At 52.0% G+C, this 24,201-nt stretch overlaps 1 protein-coding gene across 35 annotated transcripts in view; it reads left to right on the top strand.

Moving 5' to 3' along the window:
• Positions 1-623: 623 nt before the first annotated feature.
• Ablim2 (actin binding LIM protein family, member 2) overlaps positions 624-24,201 on the top strand; it is a 124,967-nt gene continuing 101,389 nt past the window's right edge. For 33 of the 35 annotated variants that reach the window (XR_015636745.1, XR_015636739.1, XR_015636732.1 and 30 more), the window contains exon 1: positions 633-791. Coding sequence is in view for 12 of the 35 variants with exons in the window: in XM_087583854.1 (XP_087439980.1) it covers positions 782-791 (10 nt within the window). In the remaining 23 variants the exon portion in view is untranslated. 35 annotated transcript variants of the gene reach the window in all.

The following is a 24,201-nucleotide window of genomic DNA, read 5'->3' as shown; positions in this document are numbered from 1 at the left end:
AAGGGAAATCGATTACCGTGTGGGCAGGATGGCGAGAGGGTAGGATGTGCCAGTGCCTCCTCAGTGTTCACTACCTAGCGTCAGCCGAGCCGTAAGAGCGACGCCTGGGGCATAAGGTGAGGTTGCCAACAGCCTAGTTTGGAGTTCAGACACCTGCATCTGGATCCCAACCCGTTCAGACTTCGCCCCGGGTGTGTGTGTGTGTTTCATTAAATCCTGTTCCTGCCTCGCTCTCCTGCTTCAGTTTCCCCTTTTATATTCACTGGGAAGGAAGGGAAGGTCGGCTCCATCACTCCAGTAGAGTTGCTCCAAGATCGCTTTCTCTTGGGCGTCCTTCTTTGAGATTCCAGTGCTGAGATGAGCTACAGTCCTACACACCTCCTTTAGACCGTGTTGACAGCTCTGCAGAGCTCTAGGAGCAGGTGCGGGAGGGTACCTGCGCTACCACCAGTCTGCGCCTGAGCGGAACACACAGCCTGCCGGGACTTGTAGTCCACACGTCCAACTGCGGTGGCGCGCAGGCGGGCGGCGGGGGCACAGCGCCTACACTTCCCAGGATGCGACCCTCCCGCAGCTCGACAAGGGGCGGGACCTAGATGAGGGGCGGGGCAAAGGGGCGGGGCGGGAGCCCCGATCTGCGGTGGCTCTGCGGGCAGCGGGTACTGTGTGCGCCGAGCCGCTGGCCTCAAGCGTGCTGAGGATCGTGCCAGCGCCGCACCTGCCGGCCCAGTCCTCGGGCTGTCGCAGCACGGGGACCACCCTACTGGGAGCTGCCGCTGACATGAGTGCAGGTGAGAGCTGCGACCGGTGATCCGTAGGCTCATAGCTGCAACCCCGGTAGGGTCTCGAGGACTAGGTATACCTGCAGTGCGTAGCCAATTTCTCTAGCTAATTCCTGAGCCCAGCGGCTCCACCCAACTTTTTTTCTCCAGGGTGTGCAGCCCCGAAAGGCCGGCCGGCAGCCTCTATCTCTGAGCCGGGGGCGCGGAGCTGCGTAAGCCGGAATCCCTTCCCACCGTGCCAGCTAGGGTGGCTGCCAGGGTTGTCTGGCAGGCTTCACTCCTTGCCTCTCGTGGGGTCCCAGGTTGCTTCAGTAAAGGGATCCGGGTCCCAGTAAGGAGCCCTGGGTCGCCGCTGCAGTCCTAACCGTGAAGAGAGGTGTGATGACAGGCGGAGCTTTGCAGCAGGGGACTCCGCCCTTGCGCGGTTCCCGCAGAGCCTGGGTGGTGGCGTCTGGCAGACCCTGAGCTCCCTAGGTTCGCTGCTGCAGATCTGAGTGCCAGAGCCTGTATGTGTGTCAGTCCCGGAGCTGTCTGTGCGCTGTGTCCTTCTAGCCCTTCAGTCCTGAGCGTCTCAGCCCTACCTCTCCCGCCGCACCCACCTACAGAGATCTGACCGCCTCTGTGTGATGCTGGAAAATCCCACATCCCTGCAACCCAGCAGCGCTTGTGCTCAGAGGGAAACTGAGATCTAGAGCTGGAAGGCCTCAGAATCACCTCAGAATGCACCCATCTGACAGCCTCAAGAGTGCGGCTTGCTGGGAGGGCTGATCCTTTCACTCCTCAGGAGAAAGGGTCTGGCCTCCATTTTCAGGAGCCGTGGGATGACCAGACTTCAATGACTTGAACTCTGACAAGTGATAGGGATTTGAACCCAGGGTTCCCTGACTCCAGCATGCTTCCCCCCAAGCCCAAGTTGCTACTGATAGCATTGTGGCCCTTGGTTACATTGCATAAACCAATGGATACAGCAGCTTCCTCTAGGAGAAAGTGGACAGGGAGGGAATGAGCTTGGGGGCAGGTTACTGTAGGCTCCAGCCTGGAGTACCTCATCTTAGGGGACTGTCCCCTCTCCCTCCTAGCCAAGGAAGGAGGGACTTCTGCAGTGGATGTTGAGAGTAACTGAGAGCAAGTGGTATGGGAGCCCTCCCGAGATGGCCAACTTGTTACCTGTGGGTGTAAGGCAAAGGCATCCTCAGACTTGGCAGTACCTCCAGACATTTATCTGATGGCGGTGGGGATAATGGCTGGGTGTGTGCGGGTTAATTTCATGCTTTCAGACCATAATTGATACCTCTGGCTCTCCTGTAATCAGGAGCAAGCGTGGGTGCCCACTCCTTCTTGCATGTGTAGTTTTTGTCCCCAGGGGAGGAGGGCTGGGATGGTCATGGCAAGGAGACTGGGTTTTGAACTCTGATGGGTGTCCGATGGTCTACACTGGGACACATTCCCAGTCTTGGCCTGCTCTCTTGGAACTTCGGTTCCCCTCTGAGCAGAAAACCCCTGCACGCAGCAGCCCCCCAGGAGTGTGAATGGTCATCGCCGTTCTGGGTGCTCTGGGCTCCATTTGGAGATAGAGCACAAGTGCTGTCTGGCCCACCTGTGGATCATGTCTTAGCTTTGGGCAGCATACACAGCAGGGGCTCACCCTCATCTACAGGAGGAGAATGGACACATGGGCCCCAGGGTGTGGCTGCTGTATCCATAGGCAGGTCAGGAGCTTTCACTGTCAACAAGGAAAGACTTCACCGGGCCACCCCAGGAATGGCTGGCACCATCCTGGAACCTGGCACAGACAAGTGTCAGGGAGTGATCCTGGTTAACCTGTGTTCAGATGAGCAAGCAATGGGAGCTCCTGGAAACCTTTACTATGCCCTTGGCTAGGAATTCCTTCCCAACTATGGTGAGGACAGAGTGGGTGCCACTGGGGTATGACAGCACAGTGCTGCTCCAATGCTAGTTCTGGTGTGTCACTGAGGCCTGTGGATGCTACCCTAGCTGTGGTTGCCTGTTGGTTTCAAGTGACCAGGGAAAGGCTTACAGAGTGCCACAGCGAGGCAGAAGGAGATGGTGTTCCACGACACCTGGTCTTGTCCTAAATCCAGCGGACTAGTCGTGCCGTTCTCTGTGCCTCAGTTTCCCCAGATGTATGGAGGGAACCTCTACAGTTGTGTGTGCAGTGTAAAGTGAGCCCGTAAGGTGGTGCTGGGAGTCAGGCTGCACTGCAGCCCGGGTGGCCACAGTGGGATAAGGGGGCTGGGAATCAGGAGTGGGTGTGATGGACCCTGTGCTGCCTCTGCCACCATGCACTGGGTCCTGAGTACTGGGACCTGTGTACTTGCTAAGCCTACATGGACCTGGAGGCTGCGATGAACCTGGCTGAGCTGAGGTAGAGATGTGTGTGTGTGTGTGTGTGTGTGTGTGTGTGTGTGTGTGTGTGTTATTCTGTAACTAAGTGCCACAGACCAGGGAGCTTTATGAGAGAAATCTATTTTTTTGGATAATCCGGGAGCCAAAACAACCAAGATCAAGGCATCTGCAGATTGGTTTCTTTCTCCTTAGCTTGTAGACAGCATCCCCTTCCTGTGTCCTCACAGAGTTGTCCCTCTGCGTGTCTGTGTCCTGAAATCCTCTTCTTCCAAGGACACCATGCTGCTTAGATGAGGGTACATAAGTGACCTCATTTCATCCTGATGACCTCTGCCAAAGCCCTGTCTCCACATACAGACAGTCTAAGGTGCTGGGGTCAGGAGTGCACGGTGAGAATTCAGCTCATAACAGGTGAAGGACTGGCCGCCTGGCTCAGCCACCAATCACTCCTGTGGCTGCTGTGTAAGCAGCTGGAAGGGACCCGAGGATGCTTCGGATGTACCCACCCCCACACAGGACATCGGGGCCTGGAGAAGGACAGGCACCCATCCAGGGTCAAGGACAGTGCTTTGTACATCCAGGGGCAGCCTGGCACTCTAATACACTTGGAATGTGGCACTCGCTCCTCCTAGCCCAGGAGTGGGCAGCAGACAAGCCGTCTGCTGGGGTACCACTGACACAGCAGAGCGGGTCACCAGCCAAGGTGGGAAACAAAGAATGCTGACCCTCATACTTCCATCTTGGAAATATTTACAAAGTGCCTACTGTGTGTCTGCGGTGCTCTAGGCTCTGAGGCTGCAGCAAACGAGAACTTGAGGAAATGATCAGTTTCTTGAAACATGCATCCTAGGTGGGCTTTGGAAGGCATTAACAATCCATACGATGGCCCCTCAGTGTTAGCAGAAAATGCTTAGGAAAACCGATCTCATTAAGAAACAGCAGAGGGGAGCTGGAGAGATGACTGAGAGTACTTACTGGTGCTTTTCCGGAGGTTGAGGGTTTGATTCCCAGCAGCCACTTGGTGGCTTATAACCATCTGTAACTCTAGTTCCAGGGGAATCTGGTGCCCCCTTCTGGCCTCCTCAGACACCAGGCACACAGGTGGTGCACAGGTACCCATGCAGACAAAACACTTGTACACATCAGAAATAAAATAATAAATAAATAAATAAATAAATAAATAAATAAATAAATAAATAAATAGTAGCAGGGGAGTGTGAAACAGCACATCCCTTTGTGATCTCAACTCTACCACACAGGGAAGAAAGCCTCAGCCAGAAAATGGCCGGCGTGGCTGAGGCAGCATCTGACAGCCACTTACTGCCTGCTCTTCTCTGTAATGAGATACAGAGTGGAAAGCAGGAGGCAGAGATGTTTTGGTTCTAGGAGTGGTGATGCAGGGAAAGAGGATGTTCCACACTGCAGGAATCACTACCCTTCACACAGAGCACAAAGGGCCATCGTTAGAGTGCCAGGCTGCTTCTGGCCGCATAAAGCACTGTCCTTGACTCTGGATGGGTGCCTGTCCTTCTCCAGGCCTCGTTGTCTTGTGTTGCTGTGGGAACATCCACAGCATCCTCAGGTCCCTTCCGACTGCTTATGCGCTTACGCATCATCCACCGCTGGATAGAGCCAAGCATGCACAGGAAGGTACAGCGTCCCATCTCCCCTAACAACCCCGCGGTGGGTCAGGTGTAACAGAGAGGAAGCCCCCTAATCCTGAAATGTGTCAGGAGTCCCATCTCGCCAGGACTCTGAGGAACATGGACTGGCATTCTCTGGCTCCGTATACCCTGTAACCCCAACATGACCTTTTTTTCCTGTGATGATCAGTGTTAATGTCTAAGCTAGCTATCCCAAATTAAGTTTCTGATAATGAGGTAGTTTTGTATCTTCTAGAATCAGGTTTGATGTTGATGAGATCTTGGGAAGTCCTTTGATATCCCAGGAAAGAGAGTGTCCCGTGACCCTTTAAGTGCTACTAAACCACCTGCCCAGCACACTGTAGAGCTCTGAGCGGGGGAGGGGGAGGAAGGTGAGCCCTGAGGAAGGCCCCATCCTGTCACTGGCCCTTTAAAAGGGGGCACTGTCTATTCTCAGGGCCAGTCCAGGCCACAGTTGCTGACACTGGCAGCTGTTGGGAGACATGGATGCTGGCCCCATGCCCACCCTGATCTAGAGTCTGTGGCTGTTCTCTGCATGGACGCCCTGAGCCCTTCCTTGTGCTTTCCTGTGGGCTCTATGAGCCTCATAGGAGGTGTGGGAAGACCATTCCTGGAATCAGGACTCCTGGGCTGGCCTCTTCCTTCTGCTGTCCTCTATATTTCCCTGATCATGTGTCAGGGTCTTGGGGGACCAAGGGTGCTAGGTACCACTGCCAGCTGCCTGACAGAGCCTCAAAGAGCAGGTAGAATAGCCACAGCAGGAAGACATTGTGACAGGCAGTGCCAGCTCCTGGATTTAGTCACTATCATGTGCTGTGATGGGGGCTGCTAGGCTACTTCAAGCACGCTGGGCTACAACCAAGTTGCTGCTTAGAGCCCCGAGGCTGCTGGTCCCTGGCAGAGTAACTCGAGTGCCTCATCTCTGTTTACTCAGGGAATATTTCCACCTCCACACAGCTCAGGGCTTCTAGGGTATCCACAGCACCCAGGTAGGACAGACAGGCTTATATGTCACTTCAGTAACCATGCTCACAGGGTGCTTCTTCAGGGCCTTGGGCCAGACCAGAGATCTGCTTTCTCTTATATCTTCCTCATACCTCATATGTCTAGCGCTGGGGTTCCCCCGCACGGAGGGGAAACTGAGGCCTTGCAGGTACCAGCAGTTACCTGGTATCGTAAAATTGGTAAGTGGAGGAACTGGAATTTGAACCCCAGGGAGGCTGGCACAGCCCCAGCTGCCCTGTGTCTCCCCGATGAAGTGGATTGTGTCTGGCCCTTCTCCACCTGGGTGCCCTGGCCAACAGCTGGGGAAGTTTCTGTTGCCTGGTGATGTGTGGATGATTGCTTTGTGTGCATAGGTCCGACCCTGGAGCTTACCTCAGAGCTTCTTTGAGGCGTCTGCACCTGTCTTCTCACCTGAGACAGAGAGCTATGCTCCAACTTCCCAGTTACAGGGCTTGCTGGTGCACATCTCTAGTGGCCTCCTCTACCTTCTCTCGCTGGGGTCATTGGTCCATACTTTGACAGCTCTGATCACAGAGAGGAATTCTTACAATGAGCAGCTCAATGCTCCCTATAGATACCCTGGACTCCAAGTTCAACATTGACCCCTGTCTCAGATACCTACAGCATGCATGCATGCCTTGACCCTCCAGAGTTTCCTGTCTACTTGAAGGAGGCAGTCATTACACTCAGATCTCTTCTGGTTTCCCCTGTCCTGCCCTGCCAGGGTCTACCTTAAGGCAAGTTATTGTCCCTCCTTGTGACTTTGTGTACTTGCGTGCAATAACAGGGTCACCTTGGAGTGTGTGATCCTGCATGAACAGGACATCTGTTTCTGAGGCTGATACCAGTTCAAGTAAATGGGCTACCAGCATTCCTCATCTGACCTCTTCACCATGTCACCTTCTGGGGAAGTTTTGGCTTTCATGCTTTGGTTAGGATTAGGATCTGGAAGTGGAGGGACCCAGGAGCCTGACAGGGAGGAGAAAATCTGAGTTTCAGTAACTGCCTTTTTGGCTTGGTGGGAAGGATTAGGGCAGGTGTGGGGTGGGCTTTTAGTCTGAGACCCTCATGTCTGCTCTCTGGCTTAGCATGGGGGCTGGTCCTAGATGCTCTCCACCTGGGGGCTTTTGGTTGCTGGTGAACTGGTGTGTCCCAAGCAGGTACTGTGTGAATGCTGTATCAGGGGTCTCATGCCACCTGCTCCATGGCTGAAGAGTTCCCAGTCTGAGGGCAGTCTGTACTCTGTGGAGAGCATAGGGGCCCCTTGGCACAGTGGGACTCTAGCCCCACTGTTACAGGTGCTCCTTCAACTGCCCTTGGCCACAGTTTGCCCACCTGTGAGACAGAGTCAGCACCTGCTTCAGGGGATTCATCCAGACCTGGCAAGTACTTGGAAGCGGGCGTACAGAAACATCTGGAACATCCTGCCCCACTCGGGAACACCCAAACTTATCCTCTGCTCGAAGTCAGCTTACCTCCGAAGTCATTTTGCAACATGCCTTTTTTTTTTTTTTTAAACTGCTTCTTGGTCCAGAACCGCCCCAGACTTGTTTACATCTTTGCTCTCTAGGGAGTTTCCAGTCAGTGCATCGGCTTATCCTCAGAGGCAGAGGCATGGTATGCTGTGTTGAGTCACGCCTCCCGAGTTGAGCTTTCTAGGCCTTGGGGTCTTGATACACAGCAGCAGGGAGAAGCTGTGAGGCAGCACACTGGCATAGAGCTTGCAGCAGTTTGTCCTCAGGACACAGCGGGCCTCAGAATCCTTCTCAGTGCCTCCAAGCCTCTCCCTGACAGTGTTCCTGACAGGGGAGGTGGCTCCTTGACACTTGGCTCTGGAAGAGTGAATGGGTACAGTAGGGTCCTGCCTCATGCTTGGCCCCTCTGCACGCAGAGTACATACGCTTCTCTGAGACTTTCAGGATCTGATATGGCAAATGACAGCTTCAAGCCCCCTCTTCCATTGATGCTTTACTAGACACAAGATGCCAGCAAGGACTGCCTTGATTGTCGCTAAGATAACTTGTGACATTCCAGTACTTTGTCCTTAATGGTCTTGGCTTCAGTTATGAGTGGGTACAGGAGGGAGGTGGAGCTTCTGGTTAATCAGGAGGGGACCCTAGAAAGCTGGAGGGAGATAATGTTGGGGGAGAGGCAGAAGGGAGCCTTGGGATGGGGGGGGGTTCATCACATTACCACAGGTGATGGTGATGGGGTTGATTCTTCTGCAACACCCTGGGAACATATTAATACTCTCACAGCCCCCTGAGGAAGCTGGGGTCTTTCTCCTAGCCCGGTGGTCCTCAACCTTCCTGGCACTGTGATCCTTTAATACAGTTCATGTTGTGGTGACAACCCCCCCCCCAACCATAACATTATTTTGTTGTTACTTCACAGCTGTAATTTTACTACTGTTATGAATCATAATGTAAATATCTGTGTTTTCCAATGGTCTTGGGTGACCCCTGTGAAAGGGTCACGATCAACTGTCTGTCCTGGACTGTGACTTCTCTAGGAACAGGGTTGGTTTGAGGAGCTTAAATCCCACATTGTCCTGGGTCCAGGGAGCAAAACTCCCAGAGGAGAAGGAAGATACAGGTGTAGGTAGGCAGGGCAGTGGGTGAGAAGGGAGAGGTGAAGGGGGAAGGGACAGGTGAGTTACACTAGCGGGGAGGACATGGGGGAGGAGGAGGAAGAGGAGAAAGGAAGGGGGAAGGGGGTAAGAAGGGAAGGGGAAATGGATGAAGAATAGAGAGAGAAGGAAGAAGAGAGGGGGGTGAGTAAGGGGAGGAGTCACCTTGAGAGTGTTGTCACCTAGTGTTTCTGGCAGAGCTTAGGTTTGGTCTAGCCTCAGCCTGGTTGAAGCTTCCTTTCTTCCAAGAGTCAAACTCGGCCCCTAGTTAATCTCAGAGCTGTTCCAGGATGCTCTGGAAGTCTTCAGTCACAGTGCCTCTGTCTCCACTACTCGCCCTGCTTGCCTTCTCCCTGCCCCCTACCCCACCCCAATCTGGACTTTGTCTGCTTTTCCACTGAAATTCTGGCCTGCTCCAGCTGCACATGACCACAGAGCCTCCCACTCTGTTATTTACACTGTTGCCTCCTTCCTTGGCTTTGAACCCACGGACTTCCCTGCTGAGGACTCAGGTCAAGTCCTGTCTGCTGTGCAACCCAGGGCTGTTACTGACCCTCTCTGGTATGCTTCTTCGCAGACAATGTGAGGACTGGATCCCGGATCCCGGGGGCCTCCTGTCCTAATTTTTGGAACTTGTCACTGTGTCAGCTTTACATGGGCAGAGGGAGTGTTCAGATGTGAGTAAATGAGGGCCCTCCCGTGGGGACATGATTCTGGGTTAACCAGGTGGGTCTTCGTTGGTGAGAGGCAGGTCAGAAGAGATGGGAAAGTGACAACCAGAACAGACAAGGAGGGGACCTTCTGGGACACTGGCTTCAAATATGGAGGAAGGGTCAGGAGCCACAGGATGTGGGAGGCCACCAGGGCAAGCAGATCCTTTCTGGACGGGTCAGAAGAACCAGCCTTGCTGCCCCTGAAGTCCTCCTCCACATCCACCCCAAACCATTTCCCCCATGGGGAGGGCAGGATCTTGTTTTAATGGACATCCGTAGTGTCCATTTGAGCATCATTCTTCCAGGAAGCTCTTCCTACACTGGTGTGGGGCTGAATGTGTCCCTGGCACTTCTGAGGATAGAAGCCACATGAAATCCTTCACTGAGGTTTTGTGTTCCCAGGGTGAGGTGAGGCACAGCTGGGGCTGGGGATGATCTTTTTTCTCACCCCTGAGCCCCTTGGGTTTGAGGCTGTTTGTGTCCTCTGTCGCACATGGGACCTGGCTGGCTCTAGATGCTGGTGGCATTGGGACATGATCTGTAGTCGGGACCTTCTCGGTCACCTGGAAAATGTAACACAGAGCCGTGGCCCAGGGGAGCACTCTGGCTATTGTCCCCTCTAGCCCTATGGAGGGTTGGGATAGAACAGATGTGTCCACTAGCAGCCTGGGAGACCAGTGGTCAAGCCTGGCTGGTGTGTAGTTGTGCCTCCCACAGTCTCTAAGTTAGTTAATACATGCCTGTTTCTGCTTTGATGGCTGTCTGCATTCCATGGCTTGTAGCCGCACCAGGCCTGCAACTGTGTCTTCCATCTTCCCACGTGACCTGCTTGTGTAAATTCCCTCTGCTTCCTTCTCATAAGGACAGCTGGTGTGTCCCCCAGACAATCCTGGACGACATGGGTTTTAACTTCACGGCACCTTAACCACACCGCAAAACCCTAATATCCACACGAGTATCATATTGCCAGATATTTCAAGAAGGAAAATGACATCTTTTGGAGATCATTAGTCAGTCAGTACTGTTTCTGGAACATTCTGTGGCTGGAGTGGACACTTCTTTATACCTATAGTCTGACAATGTAACTTTTCATAGGGTGAAGGCTGTTTCTCTTGATTCACTAAATGTAAACACTCGGTGTGCCCTGAGCCATTTCGATAGCCGGGGGACATGGCTGTCTCTTAGAAGCAGTTAGGGAAACACACTGAGCCTTAAGTACTCAGGACTCCTGAGAGCGGGGTGCTGCCTTGGGAGATGCCAGGGAGGTGTTGCTCCCAGTATGACTGGAGGCTGGGCATCAGAAGCCACAACAGAGGGAGGACTATGTCATCAACTGATGTGTCCGGTCAGAGATCACAGGCCAAGAGAGCCAACGTCTGTTTCAACAGGATCTCCCAGGCCTCCAGGCCCTAAGACCCTGCTTTAAGAACTTGTATGTGGCTTGCTCTTAAGAATATTTGCTGAGATAGAAATTAAAACACAGAATTTTTTTAAGGTTGTTTAATTAAAAGTGTAATAAGCTGCTCTTGTGTGAACCCAGGAGCATAGTTAACAAGTGCAGAGTCGCTCTGCAGATCTGTGAATCTCGTTAGCACCTGGATTCACAGTGACCAGACTCTGATGTCTGGTCCCATGATTGTGACATCACATGTGCAGCCTCTGCAAAACTCCACTGCAGTCTGGAGACAGGGAGGGTGACTGTCAGCTCCTGTCAGCAGCGGAAAAGACCTGCGGCAATCACTTCTAAACAGAAAATGCTTCTGAGCTCCTCCTTACAGGGCTCCCAGGACTCTCAGGCCTCTACTGGGGTGTGGGTACAATGGTGGGAGTGTGTGGCAGGGTAATTCTGCTCACCTCATGACAGAAAAGCAAAAGAGGATGAGGAAGAGGCTGGGATCCCACTGTGTGCTTTGAGGACACTCCCAGTGCTCCCTTTGGCCATACCTCCTTAAGATTATGCCACCACCTCCCAATAGTGCTACCTGAGGACCTAGCCTTCCTTACTGAAGCCTTAGAGAAATTTTAAAAACCAGATTATAGCATTTCTGCATGATGCAAAGCCTTATATCCACCTCAGGGTGCAGACTGCACCCCTCCAATCCCAAGACCCAACATGTCTCTTTTGTCCTACTGCTTCTTGCAAGTCAAAAATGAAAATAAAAACAGCAAAACCAAATGAAAAGTCAGAGTTCAAGACCTCTGAACTCAAAAAGTCTAAGCTGTGAGTCCCTGTTTTTTGTTTTTGGTTTTTTTGTTTGTTTATTTTTAAAGGACAATAAAGAAAATTATACTTTCTGAGGTAAACATTCTTATTTGAAATGTAGGAATAGGAAAATAGGAGGTATTGGCCTAATGCAAGACCCAAGCACAGCAGCACAGACATGAAACCCTAAAACTGCATGGCCAATATCTGAGGTAAACTGTAGAAGGATGCAGTCTCCCCTGCCCCCGAGGGCTTAGGCAATTCCACCACTCCAGCCTTGGTTGTAACTCACAGTCTCTCTCCAATGGGTTTATATGTTATCTGCAGCTTCTCTCAGCAGCTCCTGGGACTGTTTGCAGAAATTCCAGTCCTGTAGCTTTGGCCTAGCCTTTTTGGACCTTCCTTTGCCATGCCAGTGAAAGCCATTCTGACCCAGAACCCCACATTCTGCACCTCCGTGAAGCCAGCATCCCATGGACAGTCAGAGATCTGTGAGCACAAGGAGTTGTTTCAGGGCTGGCTTGGACCATGGCTGCTACAATGACTTCTGGGTGCCTTGTTTGCCCAACTTAGGTGAGCTGGTGTACACAGGGCACTCTGGTGCCCTTTCAAGAAAGCATTCTGTCCTGGAAGTTGTCTGAGGCATTTTTGCCTTGTTTGTTTCTGTTCTCTGTACCTGTGGTAACTTCTGTAGACACTTGGCTATCTCTCAGGAGCCCTGAGCATATTGTGCCTAGGAGTTAGCAGCCATACCCTCCAGTTAAAATTTGACACAGGGTCCTTCTGCCCAAGCTGAACTTTCCAAAGTTCTTTGCTCCTCTTTGCTCCTCATTCTTGTTGTAAATCTGGCTAAATGCAGCCAGCAGTGTCCACGCTCCAGCTTGTGCTGTCCATGCCAAAGCCTGACTGTTGTGTGGCCATGACATGGTTTCTGTCAGATAAACTAGCCTGTCCTCTCAAATGCTGTCAGGACATTGAAAAATACAACCATATTCCTTACTGAGATAAGGCAAGAGAGGCCACTTGCCCACTTCTGGGTAAATCGTCCTCAGCAGAGACTCCACTGTGCACATTTCCCGTAGCATCCTGATCTTCTGAGTTCTTCAGGATCTCTCTCTGAGCTTCTTCAACAGCTTGCAGGATCTCCTCTAGCCCATTCCTCCAGATGCCTCCAGACCCTTTGCTCAGCCCATAGGCTCTTCCTCTTGCCTCAGTACACTCACAGTCAATAGCCTCTAGTACAATTCTGTTAGCTTTCTGATGGGATCACAAAATACCCAACGACATTTAACTTATGAATAGAAGAACATACCTATCTGGATCTGGAGTTTCAGAAGGATCAGGACCCTCATTGGGCAGAACCACTGTTTTTAGTCCCCTGATGTTGTTGATGGTGATGGTTGGGCATGTGTGGCAGAAACACTGCTCCCCTCACAGGCGTGAGGCAAGAGGAAGCAGAGAGGTTGGGGCTTCACTGCCTGCTTCAAAGGCTGGGCTGGTTACTGGGACGTGGGCCTGTGGGGGTCATCTGTGCCAGTAGAGGTGGGAAGACCCACCTTAGGGGTGTCCTGGACTGTGTAAGACAGAGAACGTGAGCTGAGCACTAACATTCACACATCTCTCTGTTTCCTAATTCCTAAGCCCCTGCTGCTGCTGCCTTGACCTCCTGCTGGGATGGTCTGTGCCTTGAGCCAGATCCAACTTAAGTCAACCCTTAAGTTGCTTTTGTCAGAGATTTTATCACATTGGCAGGACAAGAAATGAAGACAGGAGATCAACCCTAGTGATCCAAGGACCTCCCTCTGGGCCACATCTCATAAGGCTCCTCCTCCCCATAGGACCACCTTGGGCCATAAGCCTTGAACACACGCTCCTTTCGAGAACACTCAGTATCTGTCTTAGCTAAGGTTCTATTGCTGGACCACAGCAACTCTTATAAAGGACAACATTTAACAGGGGCTGGCTTACAGTTCAGAGGTTCAGTCCATTATCATCATGGCAGGGAGCATGCAAGCCTGTGGGCAGACATGGTGCTGGGGAAGTAGCTGAGAGGGCCACATCTGGACCCCCACGCAGTAGGAAGAGACAGTGACTCACTAGGCATGGCTTCAGCTTCTGAAACCTCAAAGCCCACCCTTGGCGACACATTTCCTCCAACAAGGCTACACCTACTCCAACACATCCCAATTGTGTCACTCCCTATGACCCTAAGGAGCCATTTCCATTCAAACCACCATGGTATCCTAACCATAGCATCATCCAATGTCCAGAACATTCTAGTCTTAGTAGCAAAATGGTCTTGACCTCAGTAAGCCCTAAGAACTTCTTGGGGACGACTATGAGTCTCTGGACCACTCTAAGAACTTCTGATCAAGGATGCAATATTATACACTTTATGTAATATTATACAATATTTTATAAAGTGATACTGAGGTGTAAGTAGACCGCCTGTCAGTGTCAATGATCAGTGCAGACTTCAGGATATGTTTGTACACAGTGCTGTCTTAGAAAGGTGTTTACAACAAGTACGTCTGAGGGAAATCCATCAAGAGGTAAAGGCACGATGAGAACTCTTCCTTTACTCCTAGCTCCTTGCTTCTCAGCTTCTCTAAGCTGATTCATTTCAAGGCTGGGTGAGTGACAGTTTTGCTCAGACTGATCTCAAGGACGCTCCCCTAGAGAGCAGCCATTGACTTCCCTACCCATGCCTGGTATTCTACACTCACTGCAGAGCTCGGGCTCTGAGTAACACCTGGCAGGCCGCCAGCCCAGGAACCCAAATGTTTGTGTGCTGTGATCTCTGCTGATGAGTTCATCTGTGGTTATAAACGAAAGAGGGGCTCCCATGCAGGAACACATTTCATGTCACTGAGGAGAAATTAACTGCTGTCCTGAAATTCTGCGTCCTTGTTCAGATGGAAGGCTTACCTGGCAGAGCCTCAGTAGAGAGCTAAATATACCTCGGGTGTGGCAACCTCAGAAACCCTGGCTGCTGACCGGGCGGGTCCCCAGGGAGCCATTGTTTATCTCTCAGCAATCAATGTCTATGTTTTATAGCATCCGTGGGCCCTGGGCACTCTGGGGACATGTGCAGGCATGACCTCCAACCCTTACAAATCCCAGTGCTGTGATGTCATCGCTCCCATTTGCAAGTATTGTGCTCCAATTGGACATGAAGTGTGGCCTGCCTAAGGTCATGTGATAGGCAGGGTTGGGCAGTGGGGTCAGACCTGCAGGCCAGGATGGTGTGGTTCCCACCATGCTTTTCCAGTTCTGAGGCCAGTGAAGGTGGCGGCCCTGTGTCTGATAGAAACAAACCATCTGTACTGGTTAATGCTGCTATCAACTTGATAGGGTCCAGAGACCCAGCAGATGCACCTGGGACCATCTGGCAGGCAGTTTGTAGATTGAATTTACTGGGGAGGGGAGACCCACCCTGAACATGGACTGGGTGCCATATGGCATAGGAATCATCGGTAGCAAAGCAACAGCCTCACCTCCCTAAGGTATCACCCATTTTACAGGAGGGCATACTGAGTCGAGGGGGAACCTTCCAAGTGATACTCAGCATTGGGCTAGCCTTCTGTCCAGATCCCTTCTCCCTTCCCACAGACAGAGTCAGCACTCAGAGGCAGGAGCTCCTGTTTTTCAGCCATTGTGAGACAGGGACATTATGGTGCTATTATACACTGAAAGGTACCTTCACCATGGAAAGGTGAGTCCTCCTTTTTACTTGAAATGGGGCCTATGGCTCCATGGCTGGCACCTTGGAGAGTGCATCTGACCATAAGTTGGAATCTTGGGGTGATTTTTGTCTCATACCAGGGGCTCTGGGGCCTCTTTCCCCCTGGTGATCTGTTCTAATCTAGGGCATCTCCTTTTTCTGACTCTGAGCCCCCTGGCACCAGTGAGTCTCTATAGGGCTCTGCTCAGATCTGGGACTGCTCAAGCTACCAGCGCACTTGTCTAATGCGGGTGGCCAGCTGGGTATGGCTTCCAGCCATGTGCCCAAGATGGACATGACATTGGCTGATATGACACTTGCCAAGAGACATGGCTCCCAGACCTTAGCCTTCTGCAGAGGTAGCCCGCATCCTGCTGCTCCAGTGTCCTTAAAACAACTGGTTCCTAACACAGTCAATACAGTGGCTTGAGACAATCTGACAGAGTCACTTCTGCGTCAAACCCTGGCCAGGATGCCATTCCTCTCTCAGAAGTCTCTATCCATTGAGGACGACACACAAGATGTTGGCTACACATGGTGAGAAAGAACTCAAGGTGGCAGTGGGTAGATCCTGACCTCAGTGAAATTCTGGCACGTTGCCTGGAGGAGGTGGGATACCTTCAAAAAAGAACTTGACGATGTGGTGAGAGAAGGGTCCCTTGCAGGAGGAGTTTCTGGAGTAGCTCCATTTGTGCCATCTGCCTCTTGTGCTCCCTGTCTTTTGTGTTTGTGGGTACCACACTTGTATGTGGTACCATGAGACCTCTCAGTCCTGGGGTTCCTGTGAGGCTGTGTTCAGTGAGGACCCAACCCTAAAACAGGGGTGGAAATGAGGAAGACAAGGAGAGGCCAAATGCTCTGAGCACCAGCAATGTAGATTCCTGGGTCCCCAGGCTGTGCTGACACTACTGGCCGGTCCAGGGTCTGCACTGTCCACAAGCCCCACCCCCTTTGTATAAGGGTGATTCTGCTGATCTGGCCATAAGGACTAACATGACAACATCCTGTTTAAGGTGTTCTGCCACAGAGGGAGGAGAGGACAGAACCAGGAGCTGGTGCATTACACATGGAAGGGGACAGGTGCCAAGGTCACATCCTAAGTCTTCTCCAGCCCCCTCTCCCCACCCCACACCAGGTCTTATGGGGTCCATTCAGGTTCACTCTCTGCTGTAGGCAAGGGGCTCCACCCAGCTCCAGCAAGGGATCATGCCAGGCAAAGGGCATGCTGGGGCCAGGATGAACCCAGTGCTATATGATTTGTCATGGGCAAGGCTTCTTGTTGGAAACCCTCGGTCCCTTCCCTGCCCGTGTCATGGCCACAACCATGCCTCCGGGTTGCCAGGAGCCAACAGCTAGCCACAAGCAGTGCAAGCAGTCTAGGAACTGTGCCAAGCTTAGGTAGAAGCCATGGCCTCAAGACTCGGTCCTTCAAGCTCAGGACTGATGGGACCTGGGACACATGCTCTCCATACCTATAGGTGGAAGGTCACTGTAAACACTTCACCAGTGTTCTTCCTGGGCATGGGGGATTTGAAGTGGGGCTTCTGTGTTGTCCCCAGGTAGGGTGTATGGCAGTAGTGATACAATGCAGAGCCCTTGCCCTGAGGGAGTTCCTGGTTAGGGACAGGTGACCATGGTGTACAGAGCCACACAGACCGGGAGAGCCAGAGATGTAGGAAGGGCTTAAACTACTTGGAGTCCTTGCTCTCAGTTCTATAAAAGAGGGTTAGTCAGGGAGGGGGAGAGCCTGCATCCTAAGGGCCCATCTTATCCTGGGGGCTGCAGCAGCTCAAGGCTGAGGGGAGGGGCCGGTTACCTCTGCTTCTCCATTTTGCAGGCCAAGAGCCAGGGCCTGGCACTGAACAGGCCTTCTTCTCCCACTTAGGGAGACTGGATCGTTCAGAAATCAGCCACCTGACCCACATCAATGTACTTGTGTGTGTGTCTGGCAAGAGCCATTTCCCCAGGTGCCCATGAACTCCGGTGGGCAGAAATGAATTGCAGTGAGAGCTCTGAACTCTGCAGGGAGGCTGCGGTTTGCAGGGCAGGAAGAAGCCAGCAATTAGAGGAGGTCGAGTCTGGGGCCTGGGCCTGTGCGTTTATGATCCATGATTACAGCTTCCGTTTGCACAGGGCTGACTGGAGTTCCATTAGACTTTACTGAACATCCTCAGAAACACGAAGGGGCCTGGGGGTTGAGGGAAGAAAGCCAAGGGCGCATGGCTAAAAAGAGGCCAAGCTGGGATCAGAGGCCCAAGTGCCTGGCCCTTCCCACCACTTTCTGATGTTTTGTGACATCTGGACTCTTAGGACTTGAGTGACTTATGTGGATAGGACAAGGCCGTGCAGTGGGAGGCTAAGGGGAGGGGGTGTTGTTTGAGGCTGGGCTCATGCTGAGTGAGCTCAGAGAGGAGCCCAGGAAAGCTGGCTCTACTGTCCATTGTGAAGTTTCTAAAGGTACTGTCTAGCTGCTCAGGACTCCTCCACTTCTAAAGTAACTCTTGGCTGCCATTCCCTGACCCTGACCCTGGAGGACGGGGAATCTGGTGTCTCCTCTGCTGGCTCTAGTGATGTCACTGAGGAAGCTGGCCTCTGCTGTGGCTGTGCCCTTGCCCATGTGTTTTTAAGGCTCTCCCCAACCCCATCTTTACTACCAGCATAGAGCCAGGAAGGTGGACAAGGCACTCAAGAGGTAGGTTTGTTTTGGAAAGAGCATGTGGGTCCTCGTCACCTGAGGAGAACTGTTGCTACTGTCAACCTCCTCCAGCTTTTCTCTGTGGTCCCTGAACTTCCCCTGGCTTGGGTACCACACTCGCTCTCCTTCCACAACAGCTCTGTCCCTGCTCAGTGCTTCTCCACTGCCCGTGCCTGGCTGTGACTCAGCCATACTCTCTCCTGTCTTCAGGTGAGAGCAGCTTTCGTTTTGATGTATTATGTTTGATTTTTTTTAATTGTAAAATATTTACGATGTAAATTTTACCATTTAAACCATGTTTAAGCGCCCAGTTGAGTGACATTAGTAGGTCATCCATTTCCAGAACTCTTTCATCCAGACGGTGTCCTCACTAACCCCAGCCATCTCCCAGCATTCTCTGTTCTGTCTCCTTGTATTTGCTGTGTGCCCTTAATATCTCATATGAACGCAACTCCCCCCCACCCCCGTGTTTGTCTCTCAGCAGCTAGCTTTTCTCACTAGTAAAATGTCCTCAAATTTCATCCATGCTGTAGCAGATAGAAAAATGTCCTTCCTTTTTCCCGAGAGTGGGGTCTTGCTATATAATCCAAACTGGTCTGAAAGATGTAATCCTCCTGCCTCAGCCCCCCAAGTGCTGAGATTACAGGAGTGTGCCACCTTCCCTTTGAAGTCCGAGTTCATGGCGTGGACACTATTGTGTTTACTCATGATGGTGGACACAGGGTAGCAGCTACTGTTGGATGTGGTCACTGTGTTACAGCGAACCTGGCATGGGATATTTGATGTCCCTGATTTTGTGCATATCTCAGAAGTAGAACTTGCTGTGTCTTGTGATGCTTTGGTATTTCGGGGACTGCCATGTTGTTTTCTGTAGTACCCGCACTGTTGGGCCCTAGATGGGACTGTTTCTGGGGATGGCAGCCTCACAGTAGCTTGGCTGAGGGCTGCCTTCTAGCTGCCTCTCCCTGACCTCTCCTGTAACCTTCTCACATTCCTGGGCCCTACCATGTTGAGTTTTGGAGATTTCCGCTCAGGACTCTCTTGCTTCTCACAGCCACGCCTTTGCACAGGCTGTTCCCTGTCTCTTGTAGCCTTCCCTCCCTGTCCCTGTCACCCACCCCCTCATGATTCCCCATCTGGTGGCTCCCTGCTGTGCTCTTCTGGGAGGGTGTTGGAGCAGGGTAGGGAGCGCTCAGCTGTTGGCTGCCCTTTGCTCTTCTGTCTCGGCTGACACAATACTATCTGTCTGTCTGTCCAGAGTCTGCCTCAAATCCTCTCTGTCTATCCATTTAATCAGGCACTCCTGGAAAGGGGATGCCTCCGCCAGCTGTGGATGTTCTGATCCTCCAGCTTCTGAGACATGGTGGGGCTTCACTACCCTATGGAAACTTCATGGCTGCACATGGGTCAAGTGTGCAGACATCTGGGGACAGCAGTACCAGGCTTCAGGAGGGCCTGGAGACCCATCATGGATTCTCTCCACCCAGAAGCTAGAGCTCCAAGGCCCAGACAGACTCTGTCTGATGAGGGCCCATGCTAGGTTCCTGGCTGGTACCCTCTTGCCAAGTTCTCTAGCTTTCTTTCGTAAGGGCATTCCTACCTCTCACTACTCAAAGCCTTCCACCTAACAGTCACCTTGGGGACAGGTCTCGAGATGTTCAGCCTGTGATAGTCAGCCTCAGCATGGCAGACCCCGGGAGACATATGAGCACTCTGCAGCCCCAGTGGCTGAGGCCTGAGTTAGAAAACCAGCTGCTGGCTCCTGAGAGTCAAGTTGGGCCCATGGCCATGCTGCTTGGTGCTATATGGTGTGGCTCAGTGGTTTGGGAGCAAGTGCCTTGTGCCATATCCTGCATGTCTTGCCCCTGGCCCCTTCATGTCTTGGACAGTGGACGTTGTTGTCAGAGTCCATAGCCACCATATTGTCTGGAAGCCCAGGGACTCTGGGAGATGATGGGTTGCTGACCCACAGACCTCAGGGTAGCATGTTGCATCTCTCTAGTTATCCCTGTAGTGCCCTATCCACTGTATGTGTGCTTCACTACCCCAGGTACAAAGTGGCTGCAGATGGTTTTATGTATGTTTGTTTTTTAATCATGGAATTATAGATACAGCACAGCGTCACCTACTGAGCCATTTTAGGATTGTGGCTCAGGGGCACTGAATGCACTGTCAATATAAGCATAACCTTCCACCTCCAGAACTCTCCATCCTATATAATGGAGGCCGTCATACATGCCTTTAATCCCAGCACTCAGGTGGATATCTGTGAGTTGCAGGCTAGTCTGGTCTACATAGTTAGACCTCATAGTGAGACCTCATGTAAAAACCAACTGAAGTGGTCCTCTTGGGACTAGCCCACTCTTTCCCACCTTGGCCTGACCCTCACCATTCTCCTTCCTCTCAGCATGAGTTCTTCCCACTGGGGCCCTCAGGAGTGGAACCACACCATCCGTGTTCTTTGGTGACTTAGCCTAATGTCCTTGGGGTCGACCGTGGGTGCCGTTCCACTGAACATGTCTACCTCTCCACATCAGCCTGTGGGCAAGCAAGCAAATAGGGCCCCATCTTATTGCTGACAGAACAAGCTTCTGCTCCATCAACTTTCTCCTAGCTTTGACAAATACGTATTTTTGGCAAAAGATTTGAAGCACACAGAGAAATTGTAAAAAAAATAAATTATGGCAAACACCCTGTAACCGGCTCATTGGGCACACTGGCTGCTGATGTATTGTTACAGTTTGCTCTTCCCTGTTCTGAACAGAAAGGCAACCTATTTGGCTCACGGTGCCCTCAGCAGGAAAGTCCGAGAGGCATTTGCTGGCACCTGTGAGGGCCCCAGTTGCGTGGCATCATGGTGGTGAAGCAGAAAGGAAGCTTAAAGCTGGTTAAATGCATTAACATCTGGCCACTCGGGATGGCCTGGTGTCATAGCAACCTTTGCTCCTGATAACTCATCCATGTCCCAGGGCCCAGTCAGCCCATCCTATGAGGCACACATCAATCCTTTCCAGGGTGGAGTCCCTGTGACCTACCCGTTTCCTGTGGGCCCCACCTCATGAATCTCCCACCACCTTGGTACTCTTAACTGGGGATCGAGCTTCCATCACAGGGGAGGGCATTCATGGATGTCCTTAGGTTGGTTTTCCTCTTTTCCCTGGAGACCCTGGCTAGGCTCACATCATGACTGGCTGTCGTAGTTCTCCTTCATCTGTCCTTTATTCTAGAACCTTCTCCACCTCCCGTCCTTTTGCTTTTGTTTCATGTCACTGATGTGCTGGAAGAGTCCAGACCTGTTTGCTTCTCATGTCCTGCACTGGTTGGTCTGAGTCTATAGGCTTGCATTGACTGAGCACCACAGGCTTCAGGTAAACACACCGTATGCACCCTGCTACCATGACATTTCCTTCAAATGGCTCAGCACGCACCTGGAGACAGAAGGGGAAGGACATTCCTGTAGGTAGGGTGGCTATACAAGAATGCCTTCTGCCAAACCACCCTCCCCAAGAGCAGTCCAGTGCATACCCACACAGAAAAGGGAACAAGGGTCCTTGTTCCACACCAAGGGTTCAGGAGTGGCCTCTTGGGCACTGGCCTCTGAGCTGGATGCCAGGGCTCTGGTAGTACCTGATCCTATTTGTAGTTTGCTTAATTGTATTTCATACGTAGCAGCCAGTGGCCTTCAGGGGTTTTAGCCATGCATGCCCTAGCCAGGCAGGACACCAGTCTGATGGGAGTTGAGTATGTCGTTGTCCCAGCCCTGGGCTCCTCAGTGCCCCTTACCTGTGCCTTTGGATTCCATATCCACTCCTTGTTTGCCTTCCTTCCAGTTGCTTGTCATTTCCTTGTTGATTCAGGAGATGGCTGGAGTGTGGCATGCGTTGTCATGGCAGCTGCCGAGTGGACTGCATCTTGTCACCCAGGGAGAGGAGTCACTTCTGGTTTTAGTCTGGCTCTTGGAGCTGGGAAGGGTGTGTGCTGAGGGTTCAGGGCAGCGGCTTCCTGCCTGAAGTGAGCTGTTGTTGGAGTCAGGCAGGGCGTGGTAGGGAGCGGGCCTCAGAAGCGGGGAGTGAAGACTCCAGCCCTTCAGATCTATTATTCACTCGATTACCTTGACAACCTATGGACCTGATGTTGTGATAGAATTGTGGTTAGCGTCCAGACAGACCACACCAGGCCAATGCAGTTCCACATGAGAGAGGTTTATTGTGGGGGAAGGGGACAAGAAGGGGTGACAGAGACAAAGGGGGAAAAGAGAGAGAAGAAGAAGGGGTGAAGGTCAGGAAGGGTCTGCCTTTTATTTAGGCTATGACGTAACCACTCGCAGGTAAAGGTGGGAGATAAACCAAATGGATGCTGGGAATGTATGACGATTGCCATGGCAACAGATGCGCAAGTCCCTGTCGCCTATGGGTGACATCATCATCGCTGGATCGGAGGCGATCTGCAACCAACCGTAAAGCTGGTTCCTGATGCCAACACCAGAGATCCTTCTGTCCTTTATTCAAGACTTGCCCTGGCTCCTCCTACCTCTGTGTCTCAGGACCCTTCCATCCCTTCTATAGGGACCAACTCTTGCCTTCTTTACCTTCTTGTTATCATTTAAAGGTTAGTTTGACTGTCTTCATCCCCTAGAGATATCCTCTGCCCTGAGCCTTCAAGCAGCTGGGAGCTCACGTCCAACCCTCTCCATACTATACTGACCAGAGTCGGCCTGGCAGGTTGCTAACCTGCGAGTGATATGTAGGATGAGACCATGCATACCTTGCTGGTGGCACTAAGCCCAGCTCCATAGCCCCTCCCAAGGTGCTGAGAGCAATAGTATTCTGTATAAGAACAACATCTGTCCTAGGAGCTCTGCTGTCCATTGTCAAGGTTGTACCACTGAGGCCAAGAGCTATTGATTCCTTAGGGGCTCTGGGCATTATTCTCAGGGGACTTGTGTGGTGCACTGTCCCATGGGTTGATGTGTAGGTAAGCACAGGTGGACCAGCCTCCAGAGTGAACACAACAAAGGAACATGGGGACAGGCAAAGGGGTGGGACTGAGGAAGGCTTATAGCTTATGCTGAGCTGTTTCAAATTGCAGAGCTGAGGGGTTTCCTCTTCATCTGAGAGGACTCATGAACCTCCTATAAGATGGCCGTCTGTACAGGGAGTCCCAGGCAAGAAGGGCAGGGATTGAGGTCAGTGGTAGCAGAGAGGATGAGATGCCCTGGAAGATGTGAGGAGAGAGTGATATGGATACTGATATCTGGCTCTAGTTGATCCAACCCTGATGGTCACCTTGATGAAAGTAGGAAGAAGGCTGTTGGGAGGGAGGGCCACGCTGCAGAGACACCCCCAGTTTCCAGCCTTAGCCTGCTGCAGATATCTAGTCAATATGAGTTCATGAAGCTGGACTGGAATAGGGTCCCCCATCTAGTCTGACTGTTGTCCTTAGAAGAGGGAAGGCAGATGGTAGACAGAGCCAGGAGGCCATGGGGGTGGTACAGCCACAGACCAATGACAGCCTGATGGCCTGTGACTAACAAGGCAGGAAGGAGCTGGGGTCCTCCCTGGGTCACAGGGGAAATGTGGTCCTGGCGTTCATCGACATGGGGCCTCTGCTCTCTGTGACTGTGGGAGAATCAATGCCTGTTATTCATGGGATTTTGTGCCAGCTGGCCTGGATATTGTCAGGCACTGGCAGGGAAAGGCTGTCCTGAGGGCCAGCTCTGTCCCAGCACACCTTCTCCTCAGCCTCCTGCAGCCTAGGTGGGCCACATCCCCGTTTTACAGATGGACAGACAAGCCCTAAGGAAAGGTCTTTGGGTCCAGGTCACAGGTGCTGGGTAAGAGAACTAAAGGCATCTGGGTGAGGACAAAGTTTGCTATGGTGACTGAGAAGACAGCAGTGAGCTGTTTCCTGGCTGTGACAAGAGTGTGTGGGTCTCCCAGGGAGGCATCCGGCAGGCAGCTGAGCTGGGGATCCAGCACTTAGGACTAACATTCTCTAGGCAAGGTCTCCTGCTCCTCCAAGCCTGAGTTTGCTTGTCCTTGAAGAGGCGTGGATGTCTTGTTTACTTTAAAGTCACACTGAAAATCTCTGGCATGTCATAACCTGTTTCTAGCACCTGAGTATGCTTGTTCAAAAGGGAAGATGTTAGTCTAGTTAGAGAATCCCTCAGCTGAAAATATAAAATTTAAAATGCTCCGAACACTGAACTCGCAGTGCGACAGCACTGTGTCACAAATGGAAAATTCCGCAGCGCGAATCTTCATTTCCATGCACAGAATTATTTAAAATATGATGTCAAGTTACATTCAGACTACAGAAGAAAGACCTGAGGTTAATGAGTCTGAGCTTTAGGCCAGGGTCCCTGGCAACCCCACATTATGCATATGCAAATATCCAGAGATCTCATTATGCATATACAA

This window comes from Rattus norvegicus, chromosome 14 (genome assembly GCF_021556685.1).
Source record: "Rattus norvegicus strain SHRSP/BbbUtx chromosome 14, alternate assembly SHRSP_T2T, whole genome shotgun sequence".
Classification (NCBI taxonomy): Eukaryota; Metazoa; Chordata; class Mammalia; order Rodentia; family Muridae; genus Rattus; species Rattus norvegicus.
The sequence above is the reverse complement of the archived record's forward strand: the minus strand, read 5'-3'. Positions and strand labels throughout refer to the sequence as shown.